The 22500-nt window shown below is 39.7% G+C and overlaps 1 protein-coding gene across 2 annotated transcripts in view; it reads left to right on the top strand.

Moving 5' to 3' along the window:
* ranbp10 (RAN binding protein 10) overlaps nucleotides 1-22500 on the top strand; it is a 53999-nt gene that overhangs the window by 5248 nt on the left and 26251 nt on the right. For both annotated transcript variants that reach the window (XM_061969884.2, XM_061969885.2), the window contains exon 2: nucleotides 10223-10334. In XM_061969884.2, the coding sequence (XP_061825868.1) occupies nucleotides 10223-10334 (112 nt within the window). The remainder of the gene's footprint in view (nucleotides 1-10222; nucleotides 10335-22500) is intronic.

Here is a 22500-nt window from a genome sequence, read left to right as displayed (position 1 = left end):
TTGGGCCACTTAGACCTGCAGTCTAAGCGTCGTCACAAAATGCTTATTTCTAGAGATAAATGCGTTAAAATGTAATATCGGACATTATCGGTATCGTTTTTTTATTATCGGTATCGTTTTTTCTATTTTATTTTTTAATTTTTATTTTTTAAATTAAATCAACATAAAAAACACAAGATACACTTACAATTAGTGCACCAACCCAAAAAACCTTCCTCCCCCATTTAGGGATGTCCCGATCCAGGTTTTTGCACTTCCGATCTGATACCGATATTGTTTTTGCACTTCCGATCCGATACCGATACTGACCGATACTGGCCTATCCGAGCATGTATTAAAGTTTAAAGTTATTTAGCCTACTTAGTTGTCAGAATCATGTTGAAAGGGGTTTTAGTACTCTTGATAACAACTAGCCAGCTGAATTAGGGGAGTTTGAATAATACACAATGGTTGGTAACAAGAAACTGACCTGTTTATTCAAGGATAAACACAAAATAGACAAAATTATACATGACAAACAGAAATGGCATCATTAAACTAGGGCTGGGCGATATGGCCTTTTTAAAAAATTGCGATTATATTTAGGCCATGTCACGATACACAATATACAGGTAAAAGCCAGTAAATTAGAATATTTTGAAAAACTTGATTTATTTCAGTAATTGCATTCAAAAGGTGTAACTTGTACATTATATTTATTCATTGCACACAGACTGATGCATTCAAATGTTTATTTCATTTAATTTTGATGATTTGAAGTGGCAACAAATGAAAATCCAAAATTCCGTGTGTCACAAAATTAGAATATTACTTAAGGCTAATACAAAAAAGGGATTTTTAGAAATGTTGGCCAACTGAAAAGTATGAAAATGAAAAATATGAGCATGTACAAAACTCAATACTTGGTTGGAGCTCCTTTTGCCTCAATTACTGCATTAATGCGGCGTGGCATGGAGTCAATGAGTTTCTGGCACTGCTCAGGTGTTATGAGAGCCCAGGTTGCTCTGATAGTGGCCTTCAACTCTTCTGCGTTTTTGGGTCTGGCATTCTGCATCTTCCTTTTCACAATACCCCACAGATTTTCTATGGGGCTAAGGTCAGGGGAGTTGGCGGGCCAATTTAGAACAGAAATACCATGGTCCGTAAACCAGGCATGGGTAGATTTTGCGCTGTGTGCAGGCGCCAAGTCCTGTTGGAACTTGAAATCTCCATCTCCATAGAGCAGGTCAGCAGCAGGAAGCATGAAGTGCTCTAAAACTTGCTGGTAGACGGCTGCGTTGACCCTGGATCTCAGGAAACAGAGTGGACCGACACCAGCAGATGACATGGCACCCCAAACCATCACTGATGGTGGAAACTTTACACTAGACTTCAGGCAACGTGGATCCTGTGCCTCTCCTGTCTTCCTCCAGACTCTGGGACCTCGATTTCCAAAGGAAATGCAAAATTTGCTTTCGTCAGAAAACATGACTTTGGACCACTCAGCAGCAGTCCAGCTCTTTTTTTCCTTAGCCCAGGTGAGACGCTTTGCGCGCTGTTTCTTGGTCAACAGTGGCTTGACACGAGGTATGCGGCAGTTGAAACCCATGTCTTTCAAGCGTCTCTTGGTGGTGGATCTTGAAGCACTGACTCCAGCAGCTGTCCACTCCTTCTGAATCTCCCCCACATTTTTGAATGGGTTTTTTTTCACAATCTTGACCAGGGCGCGGTGATCCCTATCGTTTGTACACTTTTTCTGACCACAGTTTTTCCTTCCCTTTGCCTCTCCATTAATGTGTTTGGACACAGAGCTCTGAGAACAGCCAGCCTCTTCAGCAATAACCTTTTGTGTCTTTCCCTCCTTGTGCAATGTGTCGATGGTTGCCTTTTGGACAGCTGTCAAATCTGAAGTCTTCCCCATGTTTGTGTAGGCTTCAGAACTGGACTGAGAGACCATTTAAAGCCCTTTGCAGGTGTTTTGAGTTAATCAGCTGATTAGTTTGTGGCACCAGGTGTCTTCAAAATTTAACCCTTACACAATATTCAAATTTTGTGACACACAGAATTTTGGATTTTCATTTGTTGCCACTTCAAATCATCAAAATTAAATGAAATAAACATTTGAATGCATCAGTCTGTGTGCAATGAATAAATATAATGTACAAGTTACACCTTTTGAATGCAATTACTGAAATAAATCAAGTTTTTCAAAATATTCTAATTTACTGGCTTTTACCTGTATATGTGGATATTTTGCCTTAGCCTTGAATGAACACTTGATGCATATAATCACAGCAGTATGATGATTCTATGTGTCTACATTAAAACATTCTTCTTCATACTGCATTAATGTATGCTACTTTTAAACTTTCATGCAGAGAAGGAAATCACAACTAAAAAAATCACTATTTTTTTCATACGGTGTTGATCTGGAAATGTTTGCCTCTGCATTTTGATGGTGTGGGCGTGTGGCACCGAATGGAGATAAGCGTCTCGGCAGACGTTACAATATTTGAACAATGATGACGAAAACTGTTTTCTCTGTCGTGTCCGTGTGTCGAAAATTGTTATGCGCTTATTTTTTTATTTGATTTTGTGCGTGGCATAGAATTGCCGTGCGCAATTGCACAGGTGCGCACCTTAGCGGCTGCGCTAGCATCACAGCTAACATTAGCCATGCTGCTACCTTTCTGCTCGGGGAGGGCGTATACGTATGTGACGTATGACGTGACAGTATGTGACGTGTGTAAGAAGGTGCGCTCGCTGTCTGTGAGAAGGAGACACAGGAAAGAGTGAGAAGAGCCTGTCGTGTAATGCCAGCAGCTAAAAGCAACTGCGTGAGAATCCACCGACCTGTGGATGTGTTGAAGGTGTGCTGGAAAATGCGGAACAGAAATTAGGGAGCAGCAGAAAAGTGGAATGTATTATTTAAATCATGCGTTGGAAACACGGACCGGAGTTTTTTTTAAAAACTGGATCTGGATCGGCATTTTCCCATGTCTTGCCGATACGCATTTTTTGGCAAATATCGGCGGCCGATCCGATCCAAATATCGGAACCTCACCTCACTCTGTCTAGAGTTGTAGACTTGTGTGGGTTTACTCCAGTTTACTCAGGCAATCCAAAACCACACTTGTTAGGTCGATTGGATACTCTAAATTCCCCATGAGTGTGGATATTGTTTGTCTATTTGTTGCCTTATAATTGACGAGTTCAGAATGAGCGAATCTTGAGCTCATCTGTGACCCTAAACAAGATAAAATAGGATAAAGGATAAGTACATCAATTTATCCATAAACGAATGAATTCATATCAAGTCAACATAATATTGGTAAATATGTGAATTGTAACATGGCTTCATAGAAAGTCCCTTTTGTAACTTCATACTCAATGCATTTTTACATTGTTACCACAATCACTATTTCACATGATTAATGTTGGTGGTATAGGCTGCCAAGACCAAAATAGTTTTACCCACTGATGAGAGCAACCAGGTGTTCAGTATCTTCTCAAATCGAATATGCAACTTCCATCCATCCATTTTCTACCGCTTGTTCATCAAGACAATTGCCAATTGTTAAAAAAAACAGCAATTAATGAATATAGGTCTAGCCATTCCCTAGATATGAGCCTTCTTTAACTATTTACAGGCTTTATATGTTCATGTTTTTTTCTTAAGCTCTTATGGTTATCTTTTGTAAAATGCCTTTACCTGTTCTGTTCATTTTGAAAGATCATTCGTGGAGCTCTAAAGAATGTGCCATCGATTTATGTGTACATTATAAATGGTTTTTGGCATTTTCCCAACAACTTAATACCAATGGAGGCTGGCCAAACTATTGATATCCTGATGTATCATTTTATTATCTTTAACGTTACAGCATCAATTGTTATGCAAGTACACATGCACACCCCAAGGATTTTGACTTTAAAAGGGAATTTAAATTTTGCAATTTTGCCTATTGTTCACAATCCTTATGAAAGACATGACAAATATATACTGAACAAAAGTATAAACGCAACACTTTCGGGGCGTTTTGGGGCGGTATGGCGTAGTGGGTAGAGCAACCGTGCCAGAAACCTGAGGGTTGCAGGTTCGCTCCCCGCCTCTTACCATCCAAAAATCGCTGCCGTTGTGTCCTTGGGCGGGACACTTCACCCTTTGCCCCTGGTGCCACTCACACCGGTGAATTGAATGATGAATGATAGGTGGTGGTCGGAGGGGCCGTTGCCGCAAATTGCAGCCACGCTTCCGTCAGTCTACCCCAGGGCAGCTGTGACTATGGAAGTAGCTTACCACCACCAGGTGTGAATGAATGATGGGTTCTACATGTAAAGCGACTTTGGGTACTTAGAAAAGCGCTATATAAATCCCAGGTATTATTATTATTATTATTACTTTCGTTTTTGCTCCCATTTTTCAAGAGTTGAACTCAAAGATCTAAAACTTTTACTGTATTCACAAAACACCTATTCCTCTCAAATATTGTTCAATATATATAATATTGCTGATTAAACATGAGCATGATAATTGAAGAAGTGTGCCTTAGGCTGCCCACAATAAGAGGCCACTTTGAAATGTGCAGTTTTGCTTTATTGAGGGTCTGGGGGTGGGGCCAGAAAATCAGCCAGTGTCTGTTGTGACTAGGGCTGGGTGATATATCGAATATACTCAATATATTGCGGGTTTGTCTCTGTGCGATATAGAAAATGACTATAGTTTCAACTACTTTGTTCATATTGTAATTTTTTGCGTTTCCGTCTGAGAACTATTTAGGGCAGTGGTTCTCAACCTTTTTTCAGTGATGTACCCCCTGTGAACATTTTTTTAATTCACGTACCCCCTAATCAGAGCAAAGCATTTTTGATTGAAAAAAAGAGATAAAGAAGTAAAATACAGCATTATGTCATCAGTTTCTGATTTATTAAATTGTATAACAGTGCAATATATTGCTCATTTGTAGTGGTCTTTCTTGAACTATTTGGAAAAAAAGATATAAACAATAACTTGTTGAAAAATAAACAAGTGATGCAATTATAAATAAAGATTTCTACACATAGAAGTAATCATCAACTTAAAGTGCCCTCTTTGGAGATTGTAATAGAGATCCATCTGGATTCATGAACTTAATTCTAAACATTTCTTCACAAAAAAATAAATCTTTACCATCAATATTTGTGGAACATGTCCACAAAAAATCTAGCTGTCAACACTGAATATTGCATTGCTGCATTTCTTTTCACAGTTTTTTTTGACATACATTTTAGTGAGAAACCTGAGCTTGTGCTTCAATGAGAATCTTTGTCAGTCTTGGTGGCAGGGAGGCAACTGCTGTTATCAAGCTCTTCTCCACACAGAGTCTGTTTCTTTGCTTTGATTTGATCACAGTCATTGCAGAGAAGGAGGACTCGCATAAATATGTGGAGGCAAAGGGTAATAGCTGCTCCAAAGCTTTCTGCCCCAGGTCAGGGTGCTCCTACTTCACAAACACCCAGAACTGTGTGAGTGTGGAGGTGGAAAACTTCATCTGGAAACCACGGTCAGATGACACTTCCAGGAGTTTTTCCTGATAAGTGACAGGTAGCTTGCTTCTGGTAGCTTCAGACAATAGAAACTGATTTCTCACCCAATCTAGCTGTGCAGATTTCTCCTCCATGTCAGGAAAGTAGTAATGAAAATCTTGAATCAAGTTGATCAAATGACCCACGATGACTGGCTTGACTGGAACTCTGTCCACATCCTCATTTGTGAGAAAATCATCCACCTGAGGAAAGCAGGTGAAATTTCCCTGAGCACAGGTCGTTTTCCACAGCTTAGCTTTCTTCTGAAAACCACCCACCTTGTCATAAAGGTTTAAAATGTTGGTGTCCTTGCCCTGTAGGGACATATTCAGTTCATTCAGTTTGCCGAAAATATCTGCCAGATAACATAACTTAGCAAGCCAGTCCGTGTCCTGGAACAAGGTGGCGTGGGGGGAATGGTGATCAATCAGAAAGGTGTGTACCTCGGAACGTAATTCCAACAGCCGGTTTAGTATTTTCCCTCGGGAGAGCCAGCACACTTCTGTGTGCAGCAGCAGTTGCGTGTGTTCAGCTCCCATATTTTCAGAGGCGACGAAACAGACGTGAATTAAATGGCCTTGACTTTATAAAGTTGATGATTTGACGCTGTCGTTTAAAACGTCATGAAGCACAGGGCTAATTTTCCTGGACGCCAATGCCTCCCTGTGTATGACACAGTGAGTCCACTTCACGTCGGGGTTTTCTTTTTTAGCGCGTGCAATCAGTCCTCTCACGCTGCCCGTCATTGACGCTGCTGCATCTGTACAGATGCTGCTACAGGACTTCCAGCTGATGCTATTCTCAGAGAAGAAAGTGTTGACAATGTCAAAAATGTCCTCTCCTGTTGTTCTCCCCTCTTATGTTTTACAAAAAAGTATGCTCTCATAAATATCGTCAGTATCGATGTATCTGACAAAACCTACGAGTTGTGCATTTCCACTAATATCTGTGGATTCATCCAGCTGGAGGGAAAATGAGTCGCTAAGTTTTCCAACAACTTGCTCAACAATGTCTTTTCCTATTTTATCTACCGTATTTTCCGCACTATAAGGCGCACCGGATTATTAGCCGCACCTTCAATGAATTACATATTTCATAACTTTGTCCACCAATAAGCCGCCCCGGACTATAAGCCGCGCCTACGCTGCGCTAAAGGGAATGTCAAAAAAACAGTCAGATAGGTCAGTCAAACTTTAATAATATATTAAAAACCAGCGTTCTAACAACTCTGTTCACTCCCAAAATGTACGCAAATGTGCAATCACAAACATAGTAAAATTCAAAATAGTGCAGAGCAATAGCAACATAATGTTGCTCGAACGTTAATGTCACAACACACAAAATAAACATAGCGCTCACTTTCTGAAGTTATTCTTCATTCGTAAATCCTTCGTCTTCGGTGTCCGAAGTGAAAAGTTGGGCAAATTTACGATCCACTGGCAGATGTTGGCGTCGTCTGGCGCTGCCTCCTCGTCTTAGTGAAGGTGTGTTTGCCTTCTGTCTTCCATTGTTCCCACGCAGTTAGCAGTCTAGCTTCGAATGCCCTGTTGACACCAATATCTAGCGGCTGGAGGTCTTTTGTCAATCCACCCGGAATGACGGCGAGTATTGAATTAAGCGCGTAAGCGTGTCTCTCAATGTGCTGTTATGAGCTAGCAAATATAACAACTACACTACCCAGCATGCAACGATAGTTACGAGCATGCGCGGTAGCCCTGAGAAGTTCCCACGCAGTTAGCAGTCTAGCTTCGAATGCCCTGTTGACACCAATATCTAGCGGCTGGAGGTCTTTTGTCAATCCACCCGGAATGACGGCGAGTATTGAATTAAGCGCGTAAGCGTGTCTCTCAATGTGCTGTTATGAGCTAGCAAATATAACAACTACACTACCCAGCATGCAACGATAGTTACGAGCATGCGCGGTAGCCCTGAGAAGCGTTGTTGTATGCTGTGAGAAAACGTTGAGAACTCAGTTAACACGCCTCGTCTGCATTATTTATAATTAGACAGACAACACACTTAATAGGAGCCATTTTGGGGTCTTTACATAAACACACAAATGGAAATGAAACGTCACATATCCCAGCATGCACCGCGCGCTTCTTCTACGGGGGAAAAAGATGGCGGCTGTTTACCGTAGTTGCGAGACCTAAACTTTATGAAAATGAATCTTAATATTTATCCATATATAAAGCGCACCGGGTTATAAGGCGCACTGTCAGCTTTTGAGAAAGTTTGTGGTTTTTAGGTGCGCCTTATAGTGCGGAAAATACGGTACTCTCCGGCAAACCGAGTCATTTGATAAAGGCACATTCTTTATTTTCTCGGCTGCGTTTTTATCCAGTATTGTCTCGGTCAGCACTGCAGCGGCTGGAAGTATCAGCTCTTCAGCGATAGTGAACGGCTTTTTGGCTTTAGCAACAAGCAAAGACACAGCGTATGAAGCCTCCAGGGCTTTGGCTGATGTTTTGGAGGCCTTCCGCATCGTGTCTTGAGATGACCTGAATTAATTTAGTCTCTTCTTAAAAAAAATCAGGTGGCTTACCGACATGGCAAGCGTGTTTTGTCCGGAGATGCCGCTGAAGATGTGCGGGCTTCATGCCGCTGTTAGCTAACATTTCTCCACAGAAAAAACACAATGCCTTGGGGGGGTTACAACTCCAAGCCGTAAATCCAATTAACACATATTCTTCGGAATACTGTCTGAATTTTGCCGGCTCTGGTTTGGCCTTATTTGGCACATGTTCCTCCTTGTTTTCAGCTGCATTACTGCTACGTTTTAACCAAGCCTCCATTGTTTTCTACATCGATAGTTGATTGACAGTTGGTGCCGTGTGGCACCGCCAGGTAGGGTCAAACCATCATGGCATGGGGGAAACTCTGGGTTTATGGTAATGAATGGAATAGCCTACTTGATTTGATGATCAGTTTATGAACATACATTCATATTTTGTTGAAGTATTATTCAAAAAATATATTTATAAAGGATTTTTGAATTGTTGCTATTTTTAGAATATTAAAAAAAAAATCTCACGTACCCCTTGGCATACCTTCAAGTACCCCCAGGGGTATGCGTATCCCCATTTGAGAACCACTGGTGTAGACTACGCTCGAACAGTTTAGACTTTAGAGCAAACAAAATCTGCCATTTTTACCCAAAATTTTCCATCCATCCATCCATTTTCTACTGCTTAGTCCATTCGGGGTCGCGGGGGGCGCTGGAGCCTATCTCAGCGACAATCGGGCGGAAGGCGGTGTACACCCTGGACAAGTCGCCACCTCATCATACATGGTGTAATTTTACCACTGTAGTGAATCAAAGAACATAATAACCATCAACATGCAAGGGTAATATTTAAAGTAGACATATGATGATTCTAATCTACATTTAACACACTTCTTGTGTTTTAGACAGAATGTATTGGATATACTTTGGTGTAATTTATGCGCAAATTTTGCTCCAGACTACAGTCACTTTTATAACGTTTTGTGTATTGAGGCGTTCTCTTCAGATTGCAATTGAAGGCATCCACGTCCCACACTCTCCTAAAGTATCAAAATATATCTTCTGAAAATGTACAATTAAATATACAAGGTGTCCCAAAAAATGTAATAATTCGCAGGCCAATAATTTTGGCTATTTTTGTTGAAATAACCACAATAACTCACATTTTTACAGAATGTATAGAAGCATATCAAGATTTGGTTTGTCAGAATCAGAATCAGAAGTACTTTATTAATCCCCCCTCTTCCCGATTCACTTCTACACTGGATAATCTTACCAGAGACATGCTACAGCGTTTTTGGCAAGAGCTCAACTACCAACTTGATGTGTGTCGTGTCACAGTTGGTGCACATATTGAACACTTATGAAACTGGTTTCAGAATAAACTTATGATGTTCATCACCTTTCATTGTTAAATTTTATTGAGCTCGACGTGCTTTTAAAATGATGTCAAATATTTCTTGAAGATGAATGTCAGCGCTATTTTTTTATGTCAGTCAAACAGTATATAGATTTGCTGTTCACAACACTAGGGTACATCTGCCCACTGTCGGTACAATGTATAAAAAAAGCTCACTGCATGTCGCACTTCAGTGATATTGTGGACATGCCAAGATAAGATGAAAATAATACTTTATTGTATATTTTCTTGTGTTTTCTCTAAACAAGTTGTAATGTCGCAATTGCATTCTTTTTTCCTCTTGAGTTTAACAGCTAATCCAACACTGGAGGCTCTAGGCATCAGCACAAGAGAGCAGAGCAGATACAGCCTGGCAGAAAGCATGTAGTCTATTAGCAATAGTTACATTAGTACAAATGTCAATCTGTGACATCACAAATGGCCTACTGTTAAGACAATACTGCAAAACACAGCATTCAAAGGCATCCAAAACTGCATGCAAGCTCACGCCCACATGCATGAACCTTATGATTTGACGCTTTGGCATTGTTTAAAACGAGTATCCAACATTTTAACATTTATAAGTCAGAAAAGAGGAAAATCCTCTTAAAATTATTTACAAACAGTCACCATTTTTTGATTGGCCACTTATTGAAAGTTTATAGATTTTTAAACTAACCAATCTTAAAGACGCAACAGATCTGAACTGAAAAAGTTGAGTAACACAATTTCCATGTTTTTTATTCATGCCAGATTTTTTTGTACTTCACTTGTAGGGCATGGAAAAAATCACAAGGATGCCGCATCAGTACGAGCCACACATCCAATTCCTGCTGCCTGCGGGATCTACTATTTTGAAGTCAAAATTGTCAGTAAAGGTCGAGATGGGTAAGTAAACACCTTTTATTATATATCATCTTTAGTGCATTTTCCTACTTGTCAGTTGAGTCCCTTTGTGTTTTACATTTATTACCTGTAAATGTCTCAAAATACAAGTCTTGGTAAGAAAGACAATTGTAATTTGAAATACATATCAGAAGCCTTGGTATTGTAAAAAAAAAAAAAGTTTGTTAAATTACAAATGTTTATCAAAATAATCAAATAGCATTCTCCACAATATGTTACGATGGTGACCTGGAAGTGCAAACTATTCCATAAAACAAATTACAATTACAGAAAACAAATTAACAATAGACAAAACACTTTACAATTTTAGAAAACACACAAAAAAAGACAAAACCCTTTTACAATTTCATAAAACAATAAAAGCAAAAGCCCTAACAGCTTACAAATTGAGAAAACAAATTAACAATAGACGAAAGAAACACACACACAAAAAAAGACAAAACAACTTATAATAAATACCGGAAAGGGAATGTCCCAAGTCACAGATTGACAGCTAAATCAACCAATCATTTTGTCCACATCCGCTGAATCTTTACTTCCTCATTCAGCACTCTGCGGACATTAACAAAATGATTGTCTTATTTAGCTGTCAATCTGGGATTTGGGACATTCCCTTTCCAATTTTTTTACGAACAAACAATTTCAGACAATACAACAGAAGCGGAACCTACTTACAATTAAAGAAACTGGAAAGGGAATGACTAAACCTGGACTGACAGCAATGATGTTTCATTTCAAGGTTGGTAATGGCGGTCACCAATGAAAAGTCACATATGGACTTTTGGATACAAAATAGTCCAGGATATGGATGTTTCTAAACCAGGGATTTGTGAAGTTGTGTTTACTATTTGCTATTGTTTGCTTTGCATTTAAATGTTTTTTTTACTGTACATTTTAAGTGGTATAGACCAGTAAAACATTATTATCACTGTTAAGTACATACCTAAGTGTTCAGCCAGTATTACAAAAAATAATTTTAAAAAGTATTTAAAATTTCTCGTTAGTTTCCCAAAAAAGTAATTTATTTACTCCATCCATCCATCCATCCATCCATCTTCTTCCGCTTATCCGAGGTCGGGTCGCGGGGGCAACAGCCTAAGCAGGGAAGCCCAGACTTCCCTCTCCCCAGCCACTTCGTCCAGCTCTTCCTGTTCGACCCCGAGGCGTTCCCAGGCCAGCCGGGAGACATAGTCTTCCCAACGTGTCCTGGGTCTTCCCCGCGGCCTCCTACTGGTCGGACGTGCCCTAAACACCTCCCTAGGGAGGCGTTCGGGTGGCACCCTGACCAGATGCCCGAACCACCTCATCTGGCTCCTCTCGATGTGGAGGAGCAGCGGCTTTACTTTGAGCTCCTCCCGGATGGCAGAGCTTCTCACCCTATCTCTAAGGAAGAGCCCCGCCACCCGGCGGAGGAAACTCATTTCGGCCGCTTGTACCCGTGATCTTGTCCTTTCGGTCATAACCCAAAGCTCATGACCATAGGTGAGGATGGGAACGTAGATCGACCGGTAAATTGAGAGCTTTGCCTTCCGGCTCAGCTCCTTCTTCACCACAACGGATCGATACAGCGTCCGCATTACTGAAGACGCCGCACCGATCCGCCTGTCGATCTGACGATCCACTCTTCCCCCACTCGTGAACAAGACTCCGAGGTACTTGAACTCCTCCACTTGGGGCAAGATCTCCTCCCCAACCCGGAGATGGCACTCCACCCTTTTCCGGGCGAGAACCATGGACTCGCACTTGGAGGTGCTGATTCTCATCCCAGTCGCTTCACACTCAGATGCGAACCGATCCAGTGAGAGCTGAAGATCCTGGCCAGATGAAGCCATCAGGACCACATCATCTGCAAAAAGCAGAGACCTAATCCTGCAGCCACCAAACCAGATCCCCTCAACGCCTTGACTGCGCCTAGAAATTCTGTCCATAAAAGTTATGAACAGAATCGGTGACAAAGGGCAGCCTTGGCGGAGTCCAACCCTCACTGGAAACGTGTCCGACTTACTACCGGCAATGCGGACCAAGCTCTGGCACTGATCATACAGGGAGCGGACTGCCACAATCAGACAGTCCGATACGCCGTACTCTCTGAGCACTCCCCACAGGACTTCCCGAGGGACACGGTCGAATGCCTTCTCCAAGTCCACAAAACACATGTAGACTGGTTGGGCAAACTCCCATGCACCCTCAAGGACCCTGCCGAGAGTATAGAGCTGGTCCACAGTTCCACGACCAGGACGAAAACCAAAATTTATTTACTAGATGTCAGGTTCAAATACAGGACATCTGTTACACAAGACAAAAGGCAAGGAATCAAACAGAGACAGAATTCAATTTGGACTCAATTGAGGAGAGACGGCTTCAACCTGTAACCTCTTACAGTGTCTTAGCACGCTCTGACGAAGAAGGTTCTCGTCTCCTCTTTTAATTCAGATGTTCCATGTTCACGCACCAACATATGTCCCAATAGGAATGGGGAGGTATGTAAAACAGTCATTGTTTTCAGTCGCTTTGAAGTCCAAGAAGAGGACTTCTCGGGCTTGGCTCTTCCTGGATCCAGCTGGGGCAGGTGTTGGAGGACAATGGACAACCCCTCCCGTCTCCTGTCCACAGTGACTTCAAGAGGGCAGCGTGTCGTAAATAGCGTTGACCAAATAGTTGGAAGAGAGTTTGTGAATTACTTCAAAGAGAGTTCGTTTAACACTTCAAAGAGAGTTCCTCCAGGAGTTGAGCACATCCTGCCATCTGTCCGTGCTGAAATCACAGTGGCATTTCACGAGCCTTCATCCTTTTGTTAGGCCTCGAAATACAGCATTCATAATACAACATTTCTTTTGTGATAACTTACAAACAATTATTCCAACATTTCCCCCCTGTTTATCGCAAAAACGTTCCCATAATCTCCTTATCCCTAATAACTTCTTCTTGCTATTTTCAGTTAATGGTTAATTTCCTTACGACAAAGTTATGTTTACACTCAGAGTTCAACATCAATTTTTCTCATTGTTACTCGGGTCTGGAAACAGATCAGGAACACCATCCAGGTAGGTATCCCCATCATCAGATTCATCTTCCTTATCGTCCGCCAGGAAGTGCATCTGAACAGCTTTATCATCTGCTGGGCTAATCGCTGTGGTAATCAGACGGTTAAGCAGAGAACAGACAGGGAATACAACAACATCCACACAACGTCAGTATTGCTGAACACGGCCATAGATACTAGAATTGATGATACCAAAGACTTGTATTTGCCGAAACCGTCCATCCACCCATCCCACATAGATGTATCTATGCCTGAGTGCTCTTTCATTTTACCGTTGAGGGTGCGAAGGCCTTCCAGTGCTTTGGTCAGGCTACCTTCTGCATCGGTGTTATTTGGTATGAACGTGCAACACTGTTCACCAAATATTGCGCACACACCCCCTCTTTCCGCTAACAACATGTCCAGCGCCATACGGTTTTGAAAGGCCATAAGGGAGGTGGCGGCGAGTTGATCAGCGACTGCTTCAAGTCCGGCCTGTGTCCAATTTCCCAATCTCTGTACGTTGTAGTGGACATAGTTTATTCTGTCAACATTCTTGTTAATCGTACACCACCAGTAGACGGATGATTCAAATTCAGCTGCAACTTGATTTACCAATTTATAGTCGTCAGATACACCTCTTGGACACCCATCAATATAAGTTGGATCTACAACACTTTGCCAGTTTACATCATGTCTAATTATTTTCCAATGTTCAGATATCAAACTGTTCAGGCGTGTTAACAATTCTTGTACAAATATTGATACTTTTACTATGTGTATGCAGTTATCTGATGATACATTTCCTAACTGTTGTACAGAGCCTTGCATGTTAATGCAGGTATAATTAGCTTTTTTCACATATTTATCAAATATTGGTTTCTGTTTTGTCTCTTTAGCTACAGGGTCAATTTTGTTTTGCTCATTACTTCAATTCAACTTTTTTTTGACTCATCTTGAGTAATTGTCTGGGCTTATACATACAACACAATCCGTTTTTGTAGCCTTTCCCACTTGCTCCGCCATAAGGAACAAATTAATTACCAAAACAGGAACCAATTATTAACAAACTTTGACACACCATCAAATGGTATGCTTACAACTTTGTCACAGTGGAATTTGTAGTGTGCTAGTTAACATGTCCCTTTGATAACACAAATACAATTCCAAATACTTTTTTTCCATTATATGACCTTTTTAAATACAATCCCAAATACTTTTTCCCATTATATGACCTTTTTACTATGTGCTAAGTGTACTCAGCTTGGTCTTTCCACTATCTTTCAAATGGTGTTAGTCCTGTTGTACTTGTAATGTTAATGTACATTTTTACTAAATATTTGCATAATGCTTTTGCTACTGTCAGCACATCTGCTTTTCCTTTAGGAAATATTTCTATCTACTTTGAAAATGCATCTACTATGACCAGACAATAATGTTTTCCTTCACTCTTATTTAGTTAATTGCATAGATGTTTTATACAATTTTTTTTATAAGAATTAAACTATAGGAAGTATAGTACTTCTGTATAAGGGCATTCATATTCCTCCTGTTGAGCCATGAGTTCAACCTTGGCTCAATATTGCTGCTCACTTATACCGATTTTTCTTTGTAAGATTGGTTTATTGTCTGGACATACATAGATGTCTTTTTTGTTCAACATCATCCTCATAATTTATTTGTATTCCTTTCATTGCTTGTCTCAATATATTGGTCAACTTGTTTTTGTAGTTCTTACAGCGTTTTTCAGCATTCTCTGTTCTTGATTTGATAAACGCCTTACAAAGTCTATTTTTCTTTTTACATGCATTTTTCAAACTGTTTATCATCCAAGGTGCATTATTTTGCCTTTGTTTAGATCTGCATGGAACCTCAGGACAATGCTTGTTATACATATTACTTTATGCATTTTTTAAGTAATGTTTTAAACTCACTTAACTGTCTATATGCTACTTAATCTATACTTTTAAACTCTGAATTTACATTCTTCCCATTGTTTATATTTTTATTTGCAATTATTATTCAATAATATTTAAAGCAATCAGTTGTCTATCGCTAGCTGATAGTTTTCCTGATTGCCATACCTCATTTATTTTATGTTATGTCCTTATCTTATCTTAGCTCAACACTCAGATGTATGGTGTTGCAAATGTCTAAAACATAATCTAACTTAAGAATGTTATACTACACTTCAAAGTTAAACCTACTTTAAATTTACATGTAATAAATTCACTTTCACACCTCCCCCACTGCGCCACGCACACACACACACACACACACACACAAGGTGGTGTGTGAGGGCGTGAGTGCACTTCTTAGGGCAAAGGTCAGCAACACTTGAGCTTCTCTCCTTTTTTTTTTCTGTTTTTTTTTTCTTCTTTCCTCAGCTAATAAACATGTAACCCACTTTATAATTTTATCATACTATACATCTCAACTCTTATTATAGTTATTAATCTAGGTTTTTATTTATTCCATTATTTAATTATACATATATATATTTGTATATATAAAAGCGCTCTTTATATATCCAAACATACATGTATATCTTCAGTCTACCTTTTCTTCATCTCTTATTTCAATACCCCCATTATCTCTCTTTCGCATTAGTTTATTTCATTTTGCATTAATTCTTATTGATTTTTCCCCATTTCTTCATTTATTTTTACTTTTCTCTCACGTTAGCACTTTGAGATTATTCTCCTATTTGCTTTTTCCTTTAACCTATTTTTATTTTTATTTGAACCTCCAGGGTTTTTACACAATTTGTACCTGGAAAGATACACACTTAAACACACACTAACAAACAAACAAACAAACACATTTGCAGTGATCTTACCACCAATGGCATACGCTGACAACATGACTAATTGGTGTCGTCTTTTAACAGTCATGCTGAGTTACTTTGATTTTTTTTTTTCCCAGGACAGTTTCTTGCAAAATGTCCTTCTCTGCTTCAACGCCAACATGCAGTCGGGTGTAACCGCTGACGTTGTGGTTGTTGTCTTCTATTTTGGTTTAAATAGATTGTAATAGACCATATTAGATCTGCGTTTCTTTGTGTCCCTCTTTCCATTTTGAGAATTTGGAGTAATCCGTCGCCCCCTCCTACAGAGCCGAAACTTATAAGGATTACTTTTGTCTTTGTTGTAAGATAGTGGTTTAATTTATTATTGTGGTACACGTCGCTTCTACTGGAGATGGTTCCCCAGTGGAGGTGTCTTGCCTAGAGCATCCACAATAACCCACTATTTACTTCTCACAACTTTAATATGGAGTGATAGCCTAATGGCGATTACTCCCACACACTCTCACATTCACACCTTTCAGTATATTGATCTACGGAAATTTCAATGTATATTACATGCGGACTCCGTCGCCCTCCAGGTTATTGTTTTTTCACGGACAAAATTCTGTTTTTTATTCTGAATAGACCATTTTAGGTCTGTTGGACTCCGACGTCCCCAGGATAATGGTTCACGGATATTTCAAATTATTGTGGGCTCCGACACCCCCTAGTATGTCTGTTTATGGATATTACGGATTCCAGTTTTCGCGGTTCCGTTAACCTGCAGTCTTTTTGCCTCTTCAGTTTTTATCTTAATTCAGTTTTTATTTAAAAATTTAATACTCACGGACGTTGGACTCCGACGTCCCTCTAATTTGGCCTTTTTACCTGTTAGAACCTAGGATTTACAGGGTTTGTCTATGCGTCGTAACCCTCAGTCACACGCTTTCTCTCAGTCGTTTCTTTCTTCGTCAATTTAAAACGTACTCACTGCTCTCTGCCTTCCTTCCTGTTGTCCTCGGATTTTCCGTCAGTCTTTCAATTCCAGCCCGAAATGAAGAAAAAGCAGTTCCTCAATCAGGATTTGTTTGCCATGGTCCTCTGGTTTCACTCACTCATGCTGGAATCGTCAGACGTGTTGGAATCCGGCTCGAAGGACCAATTAGATGTCAGGTTCAAATACAGGACATCTGTTACACAAGACAAAAGGCAAGGAATCAAACAGAGACAGAATTCAATTTGGACTCAATTGAGGAGAGACGGCTTCAACCTGTAACCTCTTACAGTGTCTTAGCACGCTCTGACGAAGAAGGTTCTCGTCTCCTCTTTTAATTCAGATGTTCCATGTTCACGCACCAACATATGTCCCAATAGGAATGGGGAGGTATGTAAAACAGTCATTGTTTTCAGTCGCTTTGAAGTCCAAGAAGAGGACTTCTCGGGCTTGGCTCTTCCTGGATCCAGCTGGGGCAGGTGTTGGAGGACAATGGACAACCCCTCCCGTCTCCTGTCCACAGTGACTTCAAGAGGGCAGCGTGTCGTAAATAGCGTTGACCAAATAGTTGGAAGAGAGTTTGTGAATTACTTCAAAGAGAGTTCGTTTAACACTTCAAAGAGAGTTCCTCCAGGAGTTGAGCACATCCTGCCATCTGTCCGTGCTGAAATCACAGTGGCATTTCACGAGCCTTCATCCTTTTGTTAGGCCTCGAAATACAGCATTCATAATACAACATTTCTTTTGTGATAACTTACAAACAATTATTCCAACACTACTACTCTAAAATATGTAATTACTAGTTAAAGTAATTAATGCAATACTTTTTTTCTTTAACTTTTACATATCTGCTGTATGCAGTTCAGAGTTGTAGTTGTAGTAGAGTGTGGGCCTTTGCATTGGTAGTCTGTGAGGAGTGACTGAGTGGAAGGAAATGTTTCTGACGGGAGCTATAATATATATAATAAAATGATTGAAAGTGCATCTTTGACTTTGTCTCTCCTTGTCCACAAATAGGGTTTTGTAGAATGACATTATTATTATTACTTCACTGAATTGTTCTTCATTATTCCCTGTAGTAGTTGTGCATTACGTGTGTGTGTGGTGGCTGATGCTTGTACTCGTACAAATCTACTTCCTGAAGTGAATTTGCTACGATTCTGAAGTCTTGTTGACATCAAAACAACGTCTTCAAAATTAGCGTGCCGCATTAGATCAAAAGTAACAATAACAGCGTTCTAATGTACATAAAGGTACTTAGATTATTCATTACTGGAAAAGCTGCGTTTGTAATGCTGTTTTGTAATGTCATGGGCCATATGTTTCACACCCCTAGAGCTTAGGCTCTGGAACGTTTTTTGTATTGTAAAAAAATGCACCCAAAGAATAGGTTGCTTTAAGAATGTCAAATACTGTACAGGTGAAACTCCAAAAAATTGAACATCGTGCAAAAGTCCATTCATGTCACAAATTTAACTTAAAATTTGAAACTAAAATGTGACAAACTCATTTTATGCAAAGTGAGATATGTCAAGCCTTTGTTATACTTTTAAAGATCATGGCTTATAGTTTTTTTAAACCTGAAATTTTCTGTGATTTTCAATTGGAGGTTTTCATAAATTGTAATTGATAATCCATCCATCTATCCATTTTCTACCATTAAAATTATATCAAAAGAAGGCTTGAAATCTTTTGAGTTGCATGTTATGAGCCTATGTCATATATGTATTTAACCTTGTAAATTTAATTGCTAATAAACAAACCTTTGCACGATATTCTAATTCTTTGAGTTTCACCTGTTATTACTTTGCTATATTTCTCATTCATTTATTACTCCGTTTCAAATAGTTAAGGTATGGGTGCGAGTCCAACTGTGTTTTTATTGCTATTGAAGTTGTAAAAGTAGGTCTGAACTTTTAATAGTATTTAGGACTGCAGTAGTCCTTGCTAGTCTACTCTTAACTGAATGTGAGGTTGTCAGGTGTACTGCCTGGCAGTGGATTACAAAAACCTTCCCTTTAGGAAATCAGTTTAACTACATAGCTATGCAGTTTCTTTGAGTTTCAGATAGAGATCACATGCCGACTGCTAGTGGGCTGGCTTCTGTAACTGATTGTCCTCCTTGGCGAAGTCCAAGTATACCTGGATGTTTGGGTCTCCATAAGAAGTCACTGCTAGACGAGCCTCAGCAAAGGCCTCTAATTCAGCCTGTTAAATTTTAAATCCGCAGTCTCTGGATCCAAACTTATAGTATATTAAAAAAAACTAAATTGCATTTCTTTAGATAATTTAGATAAAAATATTAACCGTATGGAATGTATTACCTGTGTGGTAAGTAGTAGAGTTCATTGGGCACTCCTCATCATGGACATGATGCTGTTTTGGAAGGGCAGATCCTACGACTGTTCCACAGTCTCACACACTCATCCAAGTCCCTCTGTATAACATCACTAAAACAATATCTCTATAGATAGGGATGCAATGACTTTCGCTGAAGTATACAGCATCTCTGAGGTTAGAAAATAGCTCCATGACTGAAACACATGACTGAAGAATAACATTTAAGAAAGGTAAAGGTTACTTATAAATTATTTTTTAATGGGCAGTGGGCACTTACCTTCCCTTTCTGAATATTGACCACCAGGACTCAATTCGCTGGTTGGTTGTGGATGAACGATACATGTGGCTGGATGCTCCAGAGAAATAGTGGCGGCGTAGGGTACACTGAATTGCAGGCATGGTTTTGTTCTCTGTACCACAATCCCTTCCTATTCACCAAGGTACCTCACACTTGACAGGAAATAGTGAGCTATCACAGCTGGATTATTGTTTGTTGGTCCACATGCAAGCCACAGTACTTAACGTAAAAATCCATCAATGCACCCGACAGGGCCAAATCGAATGGCTTCAGTTAATCATAACCATCAGCATACCACACAAAAATGTATCCCACAGAGTGATATGTTTTTTTTACACATCCTCAAGCATTAAGCTTCTGGAGAAAAGTCATCATATTATCCCTCTTCACTCACAAATTGTACTTTTGTTTGAGTACCTGCCACATCGTACGGTAACCAAACAGCTGCCCGGGTCCCCGAAGTTCCAATCAAATTGCCCGAATGATAGCGTTTGTAAAAGAGTAATCCTTTCTTCGATAAAACCTGGCCTCATTCAGTTTGCCTTTCAGAGACCTCAAGCTAATGTGTACGCCATGTAAACATGGTATCATGTCAACGATTACACCGTACGAGTGTCCTGCATTAAAATATGTAATACATTGCTGTGATACACTTGGTTCTTCAATCGGCTCCATGTTCCTTAAACACTGCAGTGACCGACCACATGAGCAACAAAATTGTGTCTAGCGGCTCATACTGTATATTTTCCACAATATTGGCAAAACATCTCAAAGGCGACCATTATCCACCTTAAAATGAAGCGCTCAAAACCTCACCTCCTGTCAGTCCGGGTTTGGTCATTCCCTTTCCGGTTGAGTTAATTGTAAATTGGTGCGGCTTCTTATGTAGAGTTTTATGAAATTGTAAGTTGTTTCATAAAGAAACGGGAAAGGGAATGTCTCCAATCACAGATTGACAAGTCAGCCACTCATTTTGTTCATGTTCGCACAGTGCCGAATGAGGAAGTAAAGACTCAGCGCATGTGGACAAAATGATTGGTTGATTTAGCTGTCAATCTGCGATTTGGGACATTCCCTTTTCAGTTTGTAAAATGTAAGTTGTTTTGTCTTTTCTGAAATTGTAAAGTGTTTGTCTTCTGTTTTTTTTTCTTTCTGAAATTGTAAAGTCTTTTGTTTTTATGTTTTATGAAATTGGGAATTTTTTTGTCTTTTGTTATTTAGTTTTTTGTAATTGTAATTGTTTTCCTGAAATGTTAGTGTTTTGCTCTTCCAGGCCACCGTAAGTTACTGAGATATGCAGGCATGGGAAATGTCCGCGAAAACTCGGAAATCTGCGTTTTTAAACATTTCTTCAAAATATCACTTCCGCTTTTTTTTAATGAGTTATCAGAATACGATCTCAACAAAATTTGCTCTCCTCAGCTGCAAGTACTGTGCTCGCTGTTCTTCTTGCCTTAACACTGCATTGAGTTAGAGGACGAGTAGACGATCAGGGACACCGAAACAAGCGCGCTAGTTTGCATAGTTAGCATGATCTAGCTAGCTTATTTGTTGTTGCCTTCGTTCTATCTCTCTGAACCACAACATTGACAGCCATCTACTATGCTGATAATCATATTCGGATGATTACAATCCGAACACTGCTAGTTGTAAACCAGTTGTAGTTCTAGAGTATTTATTAGGAGCCAACAAGAAGGTATATTTTTGACTTGACGGATGTAAACAGAGGTTACAACACCGGAAGTATGTTACCCGAGGGTGGGTGTCTACAGGATACAGTTGCCATATAAGAAACTTTTTCTGAGTTCTTTGCATGCATGTTATAGAATTTAGCATTACATTTGAGCTCTTATGCATTACGTTCTAACAATTTGTATGTTTTAACTGTTCCCCATTTACGGACTGAATTTGGCAAAAGAGCTTTTGGCATTGCTGCCCCTATGGCATGGAATGCATTGCAGACGGAACTGAAACTCACTGAACTACTTCCATTTGGAGACTTCCGTTCTGTCCTGAGGGACAAACAGCAAGAGACTTTTGCACAGTGCCTGTGTTTTTAAAAGGTGTAAATCTTTATTGTTTTACAGTTCTCTTTTATGTATTTCAAAATGTATGTCTCAACATATTACTTTTTTGAAACTGCTCTGTGACATGTGCTGTTGACCTCTTGGCCAGGTCACCCTTGTAAAAGAGATCCTGATCTCAATGGGTTTCTTATCTGGTTAAATAAAGGTTCTATTTTACCCAAAAGGGACAAGCAGTAAAAAATGGATGGATGGATATATTATCTACTAAAAAAACTTAAACATTTTGTGGTACTTTACATGGGACATGTAAGTGTCAAAAAGAAAGCCTAAAGAGGCCAGTAGATGAGAATAAATCTAAAGGTAAAATATAGTGTAGAAATGCACCCAATTACAATAAATTAATCTCGATTTTCAACACTTTCTTTCAGGGCCCGCATGCCATCACTTTGTGACAATTATTCTCTTTTTTAGGTCTGCCCCCCCCCAATTGTTGTGAATCTTAGAATACTACCAGTGGCCATCCATGAAAATACATATTGTAAAAAAAAAAGCACATTTATTGCTTAATGCATTATCTGAACAGCTAAAGCTGTTATCCATGTATTTTGTGATTTTTTTTTTCTGTCTTTCTGCATCCCCAGAAAAAAGTGTTTTTGGATCGACTTGTCTAAAACAATAG

The sequence above is a fragment of the Nerophis lumbriciformis genome, linkage group LG10 (genome assembly GCF_033978685.3).
Source record: "Nerophis lumbriciformis linkage group LG10, RoL_Nlum_v2.1, whole genome shotgun sequence".
Classification (NCBI taxonomy): Eukaryota; Metazoa; Chordata; class Actinopteri; order Syngnathiformes; family Syngnathidae; genus Nerophis; species Nerophis lumbriciformis.
This window is presented reverse-complemented; position numbering and strand designations above follow the sequence as displayed.